The 17,258-nt window shown below is 46.1% G+C and overlaps 3 protein-coding genes across 5 annotated transcripts in view; 2 read left to right on the top strand and 1 right to left on the bottom strand.

Moving 5' to 3' along the window:
* mdn1 (midasin AAA ATPase 1) overlaps positions 1-1,962 on the top strand; it is a 112,037-nt gene extending 110,075 nt beyond the window's left edge. Inside the window, exons 101-102 of the mRNA XM_056294052.1 lie at positions 319-461; positions 613-1,962. Coding sequence (XP_056150027.1) covers positions 319-461; positions 613-798 — 329 coding nt within the window. The 3' untranslated portion in view covers positions 799-1,962. The remainder of the gene's footprint in view (positions 1-318; positions 462-612) is intronic.
* A 277-nt stretch (positions 1,963-2,239) lies between these two features.
* Positions 2,240-12,777, top strand: lyrm2 (LYR motif containing 2). 3 transcript variants are annotated; one of them, XM_056294340.1, is made up of 4 exons: positions 2,240-2,326; positions 3,900-4,040; positions 4,623-4,717; positions 11,215-12,777. In XM_056294340.1, the coding sequence occupies exons 1-3, from the start codon at positions 2,282-2,284 to the stop codon at positions 4,701-4,703; spliced, it is 267 nt and encodes an 88-aa protein (XP_056150315.1). In that variant the 5' UTR covers positions 2,240-2,281; the 3' UTR covers positions 4,704-4,717; positions 11,215-12,777. The 3 variants fall into 3 exon arrangements, with proteins under 3 accessions (XP_056150315.1, XP_056150316.1, XP_056150314.1); XM_056294341.1 differs by lacking the exon at positions 11,215-12,777 and adding an exon at positions 7,033-7,083; XM_056294339.1 differs by lacking the exon at positions 11,215-12,777 and having other exon boundaries at positions 4,623-5,131.
* ankrd6b (ankyrin repeat domain 6b) overlaps positions 7,035-17,258 on the bottom strand; it is a 28,340-nt gene continuing 18,116 nt past the window's right edge. The window contains exons 9-15 of the mRNA XM_056294216.1: positions 14,929-15,033; positions 14,319-14,432; positions 13,324-13,623; positions 11,167-11,319; positions 10,683-10,796; positions 9,086-9,392; positions 7,035-7,731 (exon numbers count right to left, since the gene is read on the bottom strand). Coding sequence (XP_056150191.1) covers positions 7,124-7,731; positions 9,086-9,392; positions 10,683-10,796; positions 11,167-11,319; positions 13,324-13,623; positions 14,319-14,432; positions 14,929-15,033 — 1,701 coding nt within the window. The 3' untranslated portion in view covers positions 7,035-7,123. The remainder of the gene's footprint in view (positions 7,732-9,085; positions 9,393-10,682; positions 10,797-11,166; positions 11,320-13,323; positions 13,624-14,318; positions 14,433-14,928; positions 15,034-17,258) is intronic.

Genomic DNA, 17,258 nt, shown 5'->3' with positions numbered 1-17,258 from the left:
CCACAAGCGACCTACTAGTAGACCAACCTGGTCAGACAACTGATGAGAATCTTCCACCTGGAAATATCACATATTCAGTTCAAGGATGTTTGCTTTCATAAGAAACTGAAGTCAGGCCTTCTGGTTAGAGAGGTGTCTACCTCATGACTGTCTCATCCCACTGTCTAGTTCATGAACGTGAACTACTGAAAACAATCCACTTCGGTCTGCATAGCTTGCATGCGAGCGCGACTCACCACTGACATGTGTCCTGAGGGCCAATGGATTTCATTTACTTCCACCTCTTCCTCGCTGACCTGTGACCTCTTCTCTTGCCAGAGACGGCCCAGTTACTGCTCATCGTGTCTGATGGCAGGGGGCTCTTCCTGGAGGGGAAGGAGAGGGTGTCTGCATCTGTAATGGCTGCCCGCAATGCCAACGTGTTTGTCATCTTTGTGGTGTTGGACAACCCAAACTCCAGGGTAAGGGACGCCTGAATGGCAAGCCACACTTGACCCGTTCTGTGGCTTATCCCTCTTCACGAAATTTGAATTTCTCCGTTGTGTTACATCAGCGTGGTTGATTAAAATGGCTCTTTGCTCTCAACTCTGTTCCCTTGTCCATCCATTCCAGGACTCCATCCTAGACATCAAGGTGCCCATATTTAAAGGGCCAGGAGAGTTACCGGAGATCCGTTCCTACATGGAGGAGTTCCCCTTCCCTTTTTACATCATCCTGCGGGACGTCAACGCCTTGCCGGAGACCCTGAGCGACGCACTGAGGCAGTGGTTCGAACTCGTCACTGCAACCGACCGGTAGACCAATGAGAAGCCATTCTTAGGAGGGGGGCAGGGACGACAAACAAAACACACGGGGGAGGGACAGCACTCAACTGCACAATGCCACTCTGCTGCTAGCCTCTCTACAAGAACTCTAATGACAACAAAAAGACAAAGAACTCAAAAATAAAACAAACCGGACTGCCGCTGTACATGTGCCTTTATTTTCTTATTTTGATTCTAATTTTATTAGATGCTGTAGAGTTTGATAGCGATCTTTGCTGGGGTTTTTTCTTTTTTGTCTGTGTCATCAGGGGAATTCTTGACGTTTCTTTTGTAATGTAACAAGGATTGCTTTAACTTGCACGTCTCATGAAATTATAGAAACAAAAATGTGATTCCCTTGCGTGTGAAACACCTCAGTGATGAGTTGGTTGGTAAATACCTCTTTTCCCCCACTGTATTATAACCCCCAACCCCCTGCTCTCATGTTTGTGTGGATGTTCTAGTCAGTGTTACAATGATCACAACATCATTCATCATCAATGTGAACACAACAACTGATGTACGGAGATGACCGGTCGGAGTTGTGACTCTTGTTTTTGTTTTCTTTGTTTGCTTTTTTGTTTTCATGGGCAGACGTTTGCATAACAGAACCCCGTCACGATATCATCGCATAACCGTAGCATGTTATATACAGCCTGGATCAACTTTAGCAGAACGTTAAAAAAAAATGTGCCTTGGAGAGGGAGGAAATTGTATTGCAATTAACTTCACACTGAAATCAGCCATTGGAGTGAACGGCCGGAGGCCCCGATCACAGCTCTGTAAAGATCAGGATTTTTAGTAATTCAATTCTTCTGCACTTTGAAGCACAGGGACTGCGGACTCCAGTTTTTTGATATAGACTCCAGTAACCAGTTTTGTGGTTTTAAAGACGCATATCTGCTGTGCTCATTTTACAACCATACTGTGTGACTTACATCTGCAGAACGCGAGCTAGGAACTCATCACTGTGTCCATTAGGAGTAGACAAAAGGTGTTTTTGGTCTGTGCATTGAAATGTTAATCGCCTATGTGTTTTTAAACGTGGACATACATGTAAGGGGACATCACATGATATTTTAAAGGGCGTTTCCTCATTGTCACCCATCTCTTCAACCGTACCCATGACACGTTGGATCCCAATAATAAAACCGTTTCAAAGGACACTGTGTGTTCCGAGTGCAGTGTGAGGGAGGCCGGCTGTGGCAATTATCCTCCAGTCCGGCAGGGGGCGACATTGCGACGCAGAGAGCGTCTGCTAGACGAAAACCACGCGGCTGTAGAGGACGGCCGGTTTACTTTTTTGTCGACTTTGTACAAATAACACCACGTTTACGTTAAGGGTGAAGGCGAGCTCGCCGGCTGTCGTTGACTTATCACGTGGTTTCCGAGAGAGTTTCGACACGGACGCGCAACACGTTAACTTCCGGGCGTCATATCCGCCGGGACAGCGCGGAAAGCCCTTTAAATGCGGCGACATGGGTATTTCAAGGTTACCGCCCGCAGCGTTTACCTTGAAACAGGTAAATATCGCCACTCTCACAGATGGGCAACTAGAGCCGTGTACTGTTTGGAGTATTTAGGGGGGGTGGGCGTCAGCTGTTGGGGTCTACCAGCTAATCTGTTAGGTTGGCGCGTGGGGCGACGGTCGGCGTTAACGCTGAATAGTCGCCACAGTCTGAGCCGGAATATGGCGTTAGCCGCGCGCCTTGCTCCGCTATTTGGGGGATTTCAGCCCAGCGTCCGCGGCCCGGTTCGCCCGCTCGCTTCACCCCGTGTAAAACGTGTCGACAAGGCGGGACAGCCGGTCGTGCGCCGGTGGGGCGGGCAGCGTGTGGCCAAACACCCAGGCAGGCGTAAGGTTCGCTTGGCCGTGGGGCCAAGGACCCCCCCCTCCCCCTCCCCCCAGCTCCGCGGCTGGCGTCATTATTGTTATGCAGCCGACGCACGTTTCACCTGTCACCCGGTTCTGCAGAACCGGGCAGAACCGGGCATCCAACGAGGAGGCGTCGCCTCGCCTCGCCGTCTTGTCTCAGGGTCTTGCCACCAGAAACGTCATTGTCGTCCTGCGTTCTTCGGGACGCGGTGTCAAGTCACACTCGGCTGAGACGTTCTGACGCGGGCGGGACGACTCTGCTGGCCCCATACCCCCCTTGCGTTGGTTCTCAGCCGGGTCCCCCGGAACCAGCAGTACTCTTGTTTTCTATTTCGTCAGGTATTGGCTCATCACATTCACCCTTTCGGAGGCTGTGAGAACTAGAAGGTAATGGGCTATGTGGCAGAACAGAAACCCAGCTGTGGTGCTTGCTGGTGGTGCTTGAGGACCGGTGTGCAGACAAATGCTCACGACACAATTGCTCCCAATACTAATAGAGAAAGAGACAAATGCTCACAAATTGTTTTACAATCTTTATTTTTCAAAAAGTCAACTGAACATTCTGTTGCATGTCACATAAGACATGTCACATAGGCCTGAGCATGTGAGAGGGATCACATCTCCCTGACAACAGAAATGGTGATCTTAAAGATAATCATGATTATAAAACAATTTGTGAGCATTTGTCATGGACTCTTGAGGACCTGATTGTGAACCTCTGGCCAAGTGTAATGGAGATAGATGACATCAGCAATAAAACTATGACTTGAGTGGCTGTTGCAGCTAGAAAAGCGCTATATAAAATGCAACTTGATTGACTGATTGGTTGAGTTAGGATTTAGATTCCCTCTGTGTTTCTATGTACTGTCTTGTTTTCTTTTTGTCTTGTTTTGCTGTTGTTTTCCCGCTTCTCTGGCTTTAAAACTGCCAATTGCCCAATGCATTTTCACCAGATTCAGTGATTTAATGCACACTTGCCTGCTGTTTTAAACGCAATCGCATTGAAGTTTGTGTTGGTCCACACAAGTCAGACATGTTTGACAAATCCCTTCACTGCTCATTGCACTTGTACATGACGTATGTGACAAATGAACCTTTGAATCTTCTTAGTTGTAGTATTTTGAACGTGGTGGGTTGATAAGTATAGGCATGCATGACTCTTGGTGTGAGGTTTGTTTGGAAAGCCGCTCTATCTTTAACACACATGTACTTTTAACCAGTTTCTACAGCGACAGAGGGTTTTGGCAATTTACAGAAATATGCTGAAGACAATACGACAAGTACCAGGCGAGGCAGACAGGAAGTACCTCACGGACTGGGCGAGGGAGGAGTTCAAGAGGAATAAGAAGGCTACAGACCAGGTAAATCGAGATTACTTTACTCTTTCCTTTATATATATATATATATATATTTGAGTTTTAGGGGTGACTCATTCCCCCGGAGCTGACAACCTGCAAAGTTGTACTAGACTGCATCAAAAAGATGTGCGGTGTTGTTTTGTAGAGTTTCCAAAGTTTGTAAATGGCCACAGAACCATTGCAGGGAAAATGGTTTCCAGTTTTCATTTTTCTATAAAGTTCATACTTATATCAGGAAAGGAGGAAAACAAATAAGGAATGATTTCAATTATTTCAGCCATTAAAAATAATCTTAATTTAGCCTTGGGGAAATTATTCAGATACATTTCTGACTCCACATTTTGCACAGTAAGCCTAGTGTTATTTCATGCACAGTAAGATGTTGGTTGGTGGCTTAGCTGACAGTCCACAGTCTCTAACAGCCGTCATGATTTTGGACCAGTGCTCTTACATCCAGTTCAGAAATAAGTTTTGAAGAAAGTACGGAATATTAGGACTCAGGTCGGGCAATTGTGTGATTGTGCATTTCCCCCCATACACCCTTTCGAGTGCTGCTTACACTTGTTTTAAAATCTCCTCCCCCAGGATGCCATCCGCATGATGATCACACAAGCTAACAACCACCTGGAGGAGCTGCAGAAATCTCTCGCTTTGGCCAAGAGTTAGAGACTCGGAGACTGGTGAGACCCGGACAGATTGTGTGGTCAGACATTCGAGTTGCGTTCGAAGAAAGTGGCCTGTTGATTGTCTCACAATGAGGACTTGATTTCCGCTTCCTGACAGGGTCTGAGTTATAGTAAAGCCCCTGCTGGAGAGCGATACCCACAGAAGGTTTTGTCTTAACAGCAGCTGGCACCAAAGTGAAACGTGTTGACAAGTGTTGTTTCCCGTCTTGCCACCAGAGGTCGCCATGTGACCAGGCAATAATAACAAAACGGTGACGATGATCCTGAGTCACCGGTTAGGACCGAGCTCCTCGTTACAATTGTTCAAAACTTGTATTACAGGATAGTTTTTTAAGTGAATAAATTATCGTCAGTTTTTTGAGGATAAGTGTACCTGTTCTCTGTTCGTTACTCTTTTGTAGTAAATGAAAAATGATGACTCTGAAACACAGAGACACGTTGGAGCTTTTTTGTTTTTCTCACAACAGCATCATTTCACACACCAACAGTCTTTCATGTACAACACAAATGGATCAGAAACTTGCTACATAAAATGTGCACTTGACACAGTAATACTGCAACACATGTAGTATTTTCCTCATGCACGACATCTTGACACTTTATTTTGACTTTGGAACAGGTGCAATAATCTTCACTAAAGGCGTGTGTGTGTGTGTGTGTGTGTTGGGGGTGGCCAAATAACTCTACCATAACTGAAGTAAAGTGTTTAATTTTGTTTTCTTACATAAATGGAATGGCTGCAAAACATCCACAATTGCCACAGTTCTGATTTAAAATGGCAGGAAACAGCTTGTATAAATATTGTTTTTCCCCCAAGATAGTTTTCTATATTTTCCAAACCTGGTTGTTTGAGTCTTTTTTTTTTCTTCTTTTTTTTTATTGTACAAAAATTCAAAAATGTGTGCGTTTTATGCATGCACATTTTGCATATTTTCAGACCTAACTCATCAATATCACAATATCTGTTGACGATTATAACCGGCAGCAACGTGTAGGACCGAGTCGACTGTATGAGAATCTGCACATCCGGTCAGTTCATGCTCATGCAGCTGTAGAAAAAAGGATGAAGATATTTTAAATGTCAGAAGTGTAAAATCCCTCCTAAACCCCAGAATTGGGTAATCTAGCTTCTTAAAACAACCCCTCGGGACAATTATTTAGATCCAAAACTGTACAAGATATTTTTTTGATTTTAGTTGAAAACCCACAATCTGTTACTGCAATTTGCCTCGTATGTGCCTCACATGGCATCACTGTTAATTTTTCCACTCTGATTTACGATGTAATTGTCCACTGTGATATGAAATTAAGGCGACTGTCTAAAAACAAAAACTTGGCTTGGGTTATGGGTAAGAGGTGACATCCGACCTGTTAATCTTTGTACTAAAGTCTTGATACAGACTGACAGACACAACTGACAGCCGGTTGAGGTTTCCAAAGTATTCTGAGACTGTGAGTGAGTTCATGTACATTTTTATGGTTCGGTTCTACCCATCAAAATGAACTAACATTGTTATCGCTCAAAAGAGTTGAAACGCAGTAAAGATTTGGCCACGTCCCGTGAGCGGCTTGCCCTTTTAAGTAAAGAATGAATTCCAGCATGCAGAAAAACAAAAAAGCTTATTATGCTGTTTTTTTTTTCCTCCATAATTGTTGACTTTCAAAAAACAGTTGTGTTACATTTCCTAGTGTCGCTGAATACGGGTTTGTGTGAATTTTCTGTGTTCATTCTTGGTAGCATGTGAAATACAGACAGCGATTAAGTGATTACAGTGAATTTCTGAGTAATAATCTGCAATTGTAATTTTGTGTGTGTGTGCGTGCGTGCGTGCACACACCGCAGTGTTTTAATGCCCTTTCCATCCAACGTCCTGCACCTGTTCTACTGTAAATGGCACGACAGATCCATTTTCAACATCTAGTTTAACATCTACCGTTTGATTTTTACAAAGAACAGTGCATAAAAGCTGCCCTTGTGTCAGTACTATATACAGCTCTCTAACAAGTCAGTGTTGTCGTATCAGCTAACGGGTCAGTAGACGGATACTTAAGTAATGTCAAAGACATCTTGTACGACTTGGCTGAAAAGACATTTTTACTCTTGATCATAAATGTCGTTCAGAAAAAAAAATAGCAGCTCTAAAAAAAACCGATCAGTTAAAAGAACACGGTTGAATGCGTGACTGTAAATCCAGGTCCTGCAGTACTGCAGACGAGTCCGTGAAGTAGTCCACATGCACTAATACAATTGCACAAGGAGGTAAAATCCAGCTTTAAACCTGGCGCTGATCCGTGTGTTCTAATTGCAGTTCTGTGAGGTTTCACCCTGCTTCGAATGTCAGGTGGATCCAGTGTGGTTCTGAGAGGCCCTATCCGTAAGTGTGTGTGTGTGTGTGAGATCTAGCCGTCGTCATGTCTGTTAGTCCTCAGCATGCGTAGCTCATCCTCCAGGTATGCGATCCTCTCCATCAGCGCAGCCCTGTCGGCCTGCGCCCTCTGGTCGGCCTGCCAGCGAGCTTCCTGGATCTTCCTCTCGTACCAGCGCTCCATCTGTGTCGACACCGCCTCGAAAAAATACTGGGTCACCTCCAGGGCGTGCATGTTCTCCCTCTCCTGGGCGAAGGAGGGCTCGGCCGGCCGCTCGCCAAACACCTCCAGAGTCTGAGTTCCCCCCGTTGCCTGCCCTGTGGCCCCTGCAGCCCCCCTGGACTTAGTCCTGCCCTGGGAGTGCCTCTTGTGGCGCTTCCCCCTGTCCCGGCCTCGCTCTCTGTCTCTGCGTTCGTGCCGGCTGCTGCAGCGGCGTTCTGTAGCTGGGGAAAGGCTGCTGGCTCTGCCCCTGTTCGCTCTGTATTCGGTGGCGTCTGTGCCCTGCAGTTCCTGGTGCTTCCCCCGGGTCTCAGTAGAGATGGCGAGGCGCTCCTTGGGCCGCACCACTTGGACGGATGGCAACGGGCACGTGGCTGCAGCTGGAGGAGTGATTTCTGCAGTATGATGCTTATCGCCGCCATCTGTTGGTGTCCAAGATAGAATTGTTAAAGTTGTGCAGTTAAAATGTAAACGCTAAAACGGCACAGCATACACTCACAAGGTCCCATGAAATGGCACTGTTCATGGCGCCGCAAACTTCCACGAGTTCACGTACATCTGAATGAAATGAAACGGCCGGGTGGGATTTTGTGTAGGATGGGAGTTTGACGTTACTAACAATCGACAACTGCCAGGTTTCGATATGCTACTGGTTAGTTTCAGTTTGGCGGGAGATGGTCACTCATCTGTCAATCTCACTCGCAATTCATTGAACATTTTTGTTTGTGTGGACGCTCTCCACCCAAGTGCAGGATGATGTCACTAAAACATTTGCCAGGGAGAGGAAAACATTCTTACAAACACAGAAATAAAATGGAATACTCTTTATTGTATATTTAAGCAATATCACACGAGAGGGAGTGCTGATATTCAGTATAACGGCACGACCTCGAGTGTGATGTTGCTTTCCTACAACAGCTCTACAATCGCCATTTATTAGTTAACAGTAATAAGCGACAACAGATTATGATTCGTTTGTTTATTTAATAATTTATTTAGCTCCGCCAACAAATGGCTCCACAACTGCGCTCTTGAACTTGGACCGTTGCCAGGCAACCTGAACACAAACATTTTCCTGTGCAGCTTGCTACTTGGTATAGGTCCACACTCGTTACCGCCGGCTATCTCGGCTTTCCTTCCCTTCGTCCTCTTCTGACGAGCATTGGTAATTTAACTCAAATGTTATTTGTGGAAATGTATCCATCTTTGCCGTGCAAGTTTGTTACAACCCGATATTGATAACGACCGTTAATGTAGCCTAATTAATGGTTATTAATAGAAAACCTGTGTGGTGGAGTGATACATATAGTTAAAAGTCCCAGTGCTGTTACACTGAAAATCAGCACTCATGGAATGCCTCTTGTCCAATCAAATGACTTGGTTGGATCTACCTGTTGTATAAATGAATTTAGAGAATATGGTGTTAAATAGATGTAAACTGACTGAAGATAAAAGAGGTCGCAAGGATGAAAATAAATTTTTCATTTCGTGGGACCTTTAATACTTGATTATTGATTTTCATTCTGAATCATGGAAAAACACGCCACAGGCAAACATTTACTAAGTATATTCTCCTCTGGTAGAAGTCTGTTGTTACTCACTTAAAACAAAATTCTCTACATAAGAATAGTGTAGAGATTATATAAGGTTTCGTTACATAAGCCTGTACGTGCACAAAGCGAGTCTCTTTGTGAACGCGTAACCAATGGCGCGTGGTGAGTGTGATTATATTTAGAAACGCCACGTTGCCGGAGCTGTGTTTGCTCAGCCCATTACCTGGAGAGCTGTCCACGTGAACCACAAAGTAGTGGTTGGCCGATCCGCCCTCCGCCACGCCGGATTCACCCTGGGTGGAGTCCGGAAAGGTGTTCTTGTCATCGTCGTCTTCGACCGCGAGACACTGGCTGCTTCCCCCCTGACCGGTGGGCAGCTCGGTGAGCCCGGCCTCGCCGGCCTCGCTCAGGCCCTCCGTCATGGAGGACGAGCGGGGCAGGTTGATGCTGCGCGGCTCCCCGGTGAAACGCACCTCCATGTTCTGCAGCTTGGACAGGCACCAGTTTTTCAACTCCTTGACGATTGACGCCTGCTTATAGGGCAGATGCAACACAGGTTCAAGTTTTACTGACCGCCACGTGACTCAGTGAAACACAGAGCAAACTGTAGGAAAACTAAAAAGTGTATTTGAATATTTAGATTCTTAATAGCTAAGAAATGGCAACATAGCCATTACTGGTACTCACGCATGTTACTTTTACCCTGGTTTGGGTTTTTTTGGGGTTGTTTTTTTCCCCCTCTAGCATATAAGGAAGCATTAGTGCACTAACAGATTATTTATATTTTTAACCCCCCCCCCTTTTCTCTCCAATTGTACTTGGCCAATTACCTCACTCTTCTGAGCCGTCCCGGTCGCTGCTCCACCCCCTCTGCCGATCCAGGGAGGGCTGCAGACTACCACATGCCTCCCCCGATACATGTGGAGTCACCAGCCGCTTCTTTTCACCGCACAGTGAGGAGTTTCCCCAGGGGGACGTAGCGCATGAGAGGATCCCACTATTCCCCCCAGTTCTCCCTCCCCCCTGAACAGTTGCCCCGACCGACCAGAGGAGGCACTAGTGCAGCGACCTGGACACATGCCCACATCCAGCTTCCCACCGGCAGACACGGCCAATTGTGTCTGTAGGGACGCCCGACCAAGCCAGAGGTAACACGGGGAGTCGAACCGGCGATCCCCGTGTTGGCAGGCAACGGAATAGACCGCCAGGCCACCCGGACACCCTCATGTCCGTGATTATTAAGCTAGTATGGACACGGGCTGAGGAAGGTTTAGTGATGTGAGGGAAGTTGTTAGAATTAACTCAATGTCCATTAACACTTCGTTATTACTGTCTATGCACAAAACAAGTCAAAACTCGAAGGACTGCGAAGCTTCAATCGTGTTTTGTTGTTGTTTTGTTCCGGCCGTTTCCCTGGAATGGCTTGGGAGCGTTCCTTCACTGAAACCAAGGAAGCGATCTGCCTGTAACCTGGCAGTGAAAATATTCAGTGAGGGCAAATAGGCAGCTTAAATTTAAAATTCCCAGACATCCGTTTAATGTGTTCTGGCCACCGGCCCAGTTAGTGCAGCCGACCGACAGCTCTCCGTCCCTCTGACTGGCTCCTTTTTTAATTCTGTTAAGCGAAGGCATGCAATCGCTTCAAATGTAAAAAAAAGAAAATGAACTCGGTGTGTATGAGGAACCAATTTTAACGAGTTTCAACTTAATCTGTATGCCCCAAACACAAGTATTGTCTTTTTTTATTTATTTATTTTTTTAAACCAGGTCATCCAGACTGGTGTAGTGAGGAACTGTGCTAAAGCTGCTGTTTGTATTACCTGTCGCCTCTCTCCTTCCAGTCTTTCCTGTATGGCTCGCTGTTCGATTCTGTGAAGACACTCGGTCCGCTCTGCAGACACCCTCTCCACGGTCATCTTATCCAGGGCTCGGATCTGACGGCGTCAGAGTTCATTCGTAGTGTTAAAAACGGCGTTAGGATCGCCAGAAATGATTGCAGCTGTGTCCTCGTTCATCTGTTTCATCTCAGTGTATTTCATACGTGGGCTACAGTGGGTTCTCTCACTCATTACGCATACGTGCCTACGTCCGTTGGTATAATTTCTCCGGCAGCATTGAAGTGTATGAGTTTGAGTGCTTGAACGTGACTGTAAAACCCGGCGGAAGCTGTCATCCAATGCACCTTACATTACTTACATTATTCACACCGGCAGCGCTTGTGGGAAAGCTGACATAAAGATATAAAGACATACAACTGTTTGTCTACAAGACTGTGTACAGTATATGTGTTTATGCACGTGGTACCTGGTGTTTGTTCTTGCGGTCCAGCTGACCCATCTTGTTGTTCATCAGGTCTTGGACGGTGTGGATCTCGGTCTTCATCTCCTCCTTGGTGGCCTCCAGCTGGTTCTCCAGTTTGCTGATGAGGGGCTCGCAGCGGCAGCCATTCAGAGGGGCCTGGGACGCCGACGGGAGCAACAGAAGACATCAGATCACGTTCAAGTAAAACTTAACACTTAGCGCTACAATCCTGAAGACTGCTGTTGTGATGAACTCGCTGACGGCTATGGTGAAACTTGTAACTGCACTGACGTTTGACCACTCAAAATGCTAGCGATGCGTTCAAAATGAAACCAAGTCACCAAGTCAGCCCCATCTGAGTAAAGATGGCATAAAATAAAGTGTAAAAAAGGTATGAAGATTGCAAAAAATAATTTAACAGCATTGGTTTTTATATCAGCCAAAACATTAAAACTAATATTGTGTAGGACCTCCTCATGCTGCCAAAACGGCTCTGACCCATCGAGGCATGGACTCCACAAGACCTCTGAAGGCGTCCTCTGGTATCTGGCACCAAGACGTGAGCAGCAGATCCTTTAAGTCCTGTAAGTTGCGAGGTGGGGCCTCCATGTAGCGGACGTGTTTTTCCAGCACATCCCACAGATGCTTGATCAGGTTGAGATCTGGGGAATTTGAAGGCCAAGGCAACACCTTGAACTGTCATGTTCCTCAAACCCTTCCTGAACAATGTGTGCAGTGTGGCGGGGGGGGCATTATCCCGCTGAAGGAGGCCACTGCCATCAGGGAATACCGTTGCCATGAAGGAGTGTACCCGGTCTGCAACGATGTTTAGGTAGGTAGCACGTGTCAAAGTAACATCCACATGAATGCCAGGACCCAAGGTTTCCCAGCAGAACATTGCTCAGAGCATCACACTGCCTCCACCAACTTGCCTTCTTCCCATAGTGCATCATGGTGCCATTTCTTCCCCAGGTAAACAAGGCACACGCACCCGGCCATCCACATGATGTAAAAGAAAACGTGATTCATCAGACCAGGCCACCTTTTTCCTTTGCTCCATGGTCCAGTTTTGATGCTCACATGCTCCACTGTAGGTGCTTTCAGCGGTGAACAGGGGCACTCTGACTGGTCTGTGGCTATACAGCTCCATACACAGCAAGCTGTGATGCACTGTGTGTTCTGACACCTGTCCATCATAGCCAGCATTAACTTTTTTCAGACAATTTGAGCTACAGTAGCTCTTCTGTGGGATCAGAGCAAACGGGCTAGCTTTCGCTCCCCATGTGCATCAATGAGCCTTGGGCGCCCATAACGCTGTCGCCGGTTGACTGGTTGTCCTTCCTCGAACCACTTTTGGTAGGTAATGACCACTGCATACCAGGAACACCCCACAAGACCTGCCGTTTTGGAGATGTTCCAACTCAGTCGTCTAGCCATCACAATTTGGCCCCTGTCAAAGTTGCTCAGATCCTCACGCTTGCCCATTTTTCCTGCTTCCAACACATAAACTTCAAGAACTGACTGTTCACTTGCCGCCTAACATATCCCACCCCTTGACAGGTGGCACTGTAACAAGATAATCAGTGTTATTCACTTACCTGTCAGTGGTTTTAATGTTTTGGCTGATCAGTGTGTGTGGCTATGTATATATATATATATATATATATATATATATATATATATATATATATATAATATAAAAGCTTAAGCCGAACACACAGCAGTGTAGGAACAGAGCGACAAGTGAAATGACTCAAGTCAAACAGACACCTGTTGACTCAAGGCTAGACACACTGCAATGAGTAGAAGCGTCCTTCTTGATGCACCAACTGGTTCTGGCCTAACCGAAATAATTCATCTAACACTGGTTTATATATTTATCAGTGGAATGAGGATACAGGAATATGTCTTTGGAGTTATCGGGGGCACAACCAACAACGCCATTTATAAGCCATATAATTAGCATAACAATTGTTTCATGAGAGGACGGGGGCAGAGGAAGGCTCTAGAAATCTAGGAACACAGAACACTGAAATGCAGTAACGCTGACATGCCGTTTTCCTTTTGGTGGTCCAAGACAATAACTTACCCATCAGTTTTAAAATAAACAGAACCCCGGGCAAAAGAAATGGGTGTGGTGAGGGCATTTATCACACCTACCTGCATGATCTTACCATCCTTGCCGCGGTAGAGGGTGTACAGCTGATAGGCCTTAAAGTTGTGCGGCGGGATGGGCGGCTGAGGGGAGGAGCCATGCAGCTTCCCCCGACTCCTCCTTTGAGCCGCGTCACTGCGTCTCATCTCTCTCCGTCGCAGGGGGTCGGACAAAGATGGCTGCCAACAGCAAGGCCACCTCAGGTGATTAATAAGTTCATCTCTTCTACTGGTCATTTCAAATATTTTTCTAAGAGTAACAGCCACACTGTTTTTTTTTGGGGTGGGGGGGTTGTGCCCCTTTTTTCCCCAATTGTACCTGACCAATCACCCCACTCTCCGAGCCGTCCTGGTCGCTGCTCCACCCCCTCTGCTGATCCGGGGAGGACTGCAGACTACCACATGCCTCCTCTGATACATTTGGAGTCGCCAGCCGCTTCTTTTCACCTGACAGTGAGGCGTTTCGCCAGGGGGATGTAACTCGTGGGAGGATCACGCTATTCCCCCCAGTTCCCCCGCCCCCCCAAACAGGCGCCCCGACCGTCCAGAGGAGGCGCCAGTGCAGCAACCAGGACACATACCCACATCCAGCTTCCCACCTGCAGACGCGGCCAATTGTGTCTGTAGGGACGCCCAACCAAGCCAGAGGTAACGCGGGGATTTGAACCGCCGATCCCTGTGTTGGTAGGCAACGGAATAGACCGCCACGCCACCTGGACGCCCCACACTTTATTTTATTTTATTTTTTGAGGTAAAAAGCTGAAATACATGGTTTCTATACGTGTTTCCTGTCTTCACAAACAGTCTGATCCCAACAAAACATTCCCCCTTTCTGTCTTTGCAAATAACCACACACACACACACACACACACACACACACACACACACACACACACACACACACACACAATCAATTTCCTGACCCCCAGGTTGAGAACCACAGCTTTAGGGTTGACCTCCAACCTTCTGTTCTTGTAAGTCAGGTGATATTAAAAACTTACTTTCTCCTTGTGCTTCCTGGTCTTTCCCTTCGTGGCACTTGGCTCTGTTTGTTCAGTGTTTTTGCAGGCGACTAGGTCACTGCTGTGGGTGTCATCTGCTGCAGAAACACTGTCCTGCAGCACGCAGATGGAAAACATTTGTTTTTTTTTGTTCAGCAGTCAGCCAACATCTCTAATAACCTGGGATTGGTTTACAACCAAGGTGCTGAGCACTAGAAATTGAAAATATTCAAAAATATAGCACCATACTTCACAGAAATAAATCAATAACCTAGTTACAAGATGTCCCTGGGCCAGAGCTGGTTTTTAAGGACAATATGAAGACAGTGTTGTTTCCCGTGTTCAGCTGCTGTCTGGTTTTTGACAAAATTTTGTGCCAAAACTTACATTGGCCAAAAAGCTGGTGTGAAGTTGGAAAGGACGGCCATTTTCTGACACCCTCGCCAACACTTGAACAATAACGGTGGGATGTTTAAGCATGTAGCTTCCTTTTTACAACCTTGTAAACTCTGAGCCAACAGTGATCTAAGGTTATAATCAACATCTTACATTGTCCCACTGTTGGCTCCCTACCTTGCTCAAAAGCACAATTTGCGGTCCGACATCGTACCTTACTGGGCAGCATCTCATCTCTGGGGACAGACTGGGCTCGGCCCTCTGCCTTCAGCTTGTCTCTCCTCTTCCTGACACTGCGGCCACGTGAGAAGCTCTGGACCTAAACACACAGCGGGAATAAAACAGAGTGACACAGCTTCAGTAAAAACAGAAATTGGAAGCATGAAGATTGGATTGCGTGATTAAATTATACAGCAGTTTATTTACGCCCAGAGGTAAATTAATTTTACATGCTGCTCATTAAAACAGGTCACAGTCAACACAGATGTGTACACACATATGTACATACGCACGTGGGCTTCTAGAAACTGGCTCCCTGGCTATAAATACTCAAGTAGTACATGCTTTCTTATCTCACAAATGACAAAGCACTGCAACTCGCACAGATTAATAAAATATTGGATCTCAAATAACAGCCTGTCTCCTAAAATAACCCTGGGAAATATTTCAGCAAAAAAACCGTCAGTTGCTAAATTTCCTGGCATGGAGCATGCTTTGTACAACCAACATAATTTAACTGAGGCCTGCCTTCTGGTAGGAAAAAGTTTGTAGGCCTTAATGTTTAAATGTACAACTTTTGCACCAGTCTAAATATGGCATCCTGCCATTTGTTTCTCTTGTTTGTAAACTTTATTTAGCTTTTTTTTTTCATGTGTAGATGATCCAAAAACCGGACTCTGGCTCTCCATTGTCCATGTTAGTGTTTATCCTTGAACATCTGTCACATGCTCTGACACTGTCCAGTGTTAAAATGTCCTCAGCGTTCTTGTTAGTCACTTGTTTTGTATCAAGTCCTTGACTCTATTTCTGAAGTCTGCAAAAAAAAAAAAAAAAACATTCTGTGACATTTCGGCCAGCAGCCATACCACTCCTACCCTGGCTCTGCCGAATGATGGCAGCTAAGCAGGTATGGACCTGGCTAGTACTTGGATGGGAGACCTCCTGGGAAAACTTAAGATGCTGTTGGGCGTGGTGTTGATGGGCCAGTAGAGGGCAGTCTTCCCTCTGGTCCTAATAATAATAATAACAATTCTCCAATGCCCCAGTGCAGTGACGGGGACACTGTGCTGTAGGAGATGCCGTCCTTCAGATGAGACGTTAAACAGGTCCTGACTCACTGTGGTCTTTACATCATTACAGATCCCATGGCACTTATTGCAAAGAGTAGGGGGTCCCCTGGTGTCCTGGCAAAATTCCCAACCTGGCTCTCTCCATCTGGCCACCTAATCATCCCCAGTGTAACTGACTCAATGATTCCTCCCTCTCCACCTCAAGCTGATGTGTGGCGAGCGTTCTGGTGCAAAGTCAGCTGCCGTCCATCACCCGGGTGGATGCTACACATTGGTGGTGGTTGAGATGAGTCCCCCCCCCCCACTGCGAAGTGCTTCGGGTATCGAGTTAAAGCGCTATATAAATGTAATCCATTCATTTCAGTTTACAGTGCGCTTCAAGTAAATTGAATTTAAGTTATTTTCGAGTACATTCCTTATGTTCCCTTGTCAGGCATAAGAACCCGTGGAAGAACTTTCCAACCGTAAAATAAATTCTCAAAGTCGCCACTTCTAGAGTGAAAAGTTCAGTTCGCAGCGTAGCTACAGTGGTTCGGATGGACGGCTCCCCGAATGTAAAGAAAGAATCTTTTTATACAGTGGATAGAAACACACATAGGATGTAGTTTAAAATCACAGGGTTGTATCAATAGCATGACACACTTCCCGGCTCCAACAATATAAATGAATTAGCACTGAATACCACTGGGTTTGGCCTGGCACATGGACCAGTTTTCTTTGCATAAACCAGAATCTCACAGGGTGAGACAGGAAGAATCCTCTGGGGAGTAATTATCACAGGACCAATAACTCACTAAGGCTCAAATTAAGTAAGCAGCTAAGTAAAGTGGCACTCAGAAACTCGGTGCTCCTTGTCTGGAGGAAAATCCTCGATTATAGCAAAGGGGGAAAAATGCTTCCACAAGTCCGTGCACTTCTGGTGAAGGGTTTCTCTCTGTGGCGTTAAAAGGATAACAACAGACACATCGTCAGTCCAAAGGAATGATCTCTATGGTGTATTTGAGATGTGACGATCACTTTAACTATTCCAGTATGCCCAAAATACAGTCAGTCTGTGTTGGGTCATGACAGAGCGCCACAGAGAAGGGCTGATGTTTTGGTGAATGACTGGTGAGTTTTGTGACTGGATGGATTAGGGGGTCAAATTGTACCCCAAGTGTGTATTTCTTTCTTCTGTCTTAGCCAAATAAGCTTTCACATAAGAAGGAGTTGATTTGGTTTAGATGTTCGACATCGATAACACAAAGGACACAAA

The sequence above is a fragment of the Lampris incognitus genome, chromosome 15, assembly GCF_029633865.1.
Source record: "Lampris incognitus isolate fLamInc1 chromosome 15, fLamInc1.hap2, whole genome shotgun sequence".
Classification (NCBI taxonomy): Eukaryota; Metazoa; Chordata; class Actinopteri; order Lampriformes; family Lampridae; genus Lampris; species Lampris incognitus.
This window is presented reverse-complemented; position numbering and strand designations above follow the sequence as displayed.

Excerpts from the sequence above, each read along its gene's own strand:
- lyrm2 (XM_056294340.1), top strand. The coding sequence starts at position 2,282 with ATGGGTATTTCAAGGTTACCGCCCGCAGCGTTTACCTTGAAACAG. Across the intron at positions 2,327-3,899 it reads CAGCGTTTACCTTGAAACAG|TTTCTACAGCGACAGAGGGT; the intron begins GTAAATATCGCC and ends ACTTTTAACCAG. Across the intron at positions 4,041-4,622 it reads ATAAGAAGGCTACAGACCAG|GATGCCATCCGCATGATGAT; the intron begins GTAAATCGAGAT and ends CTCCTCCCCCAG.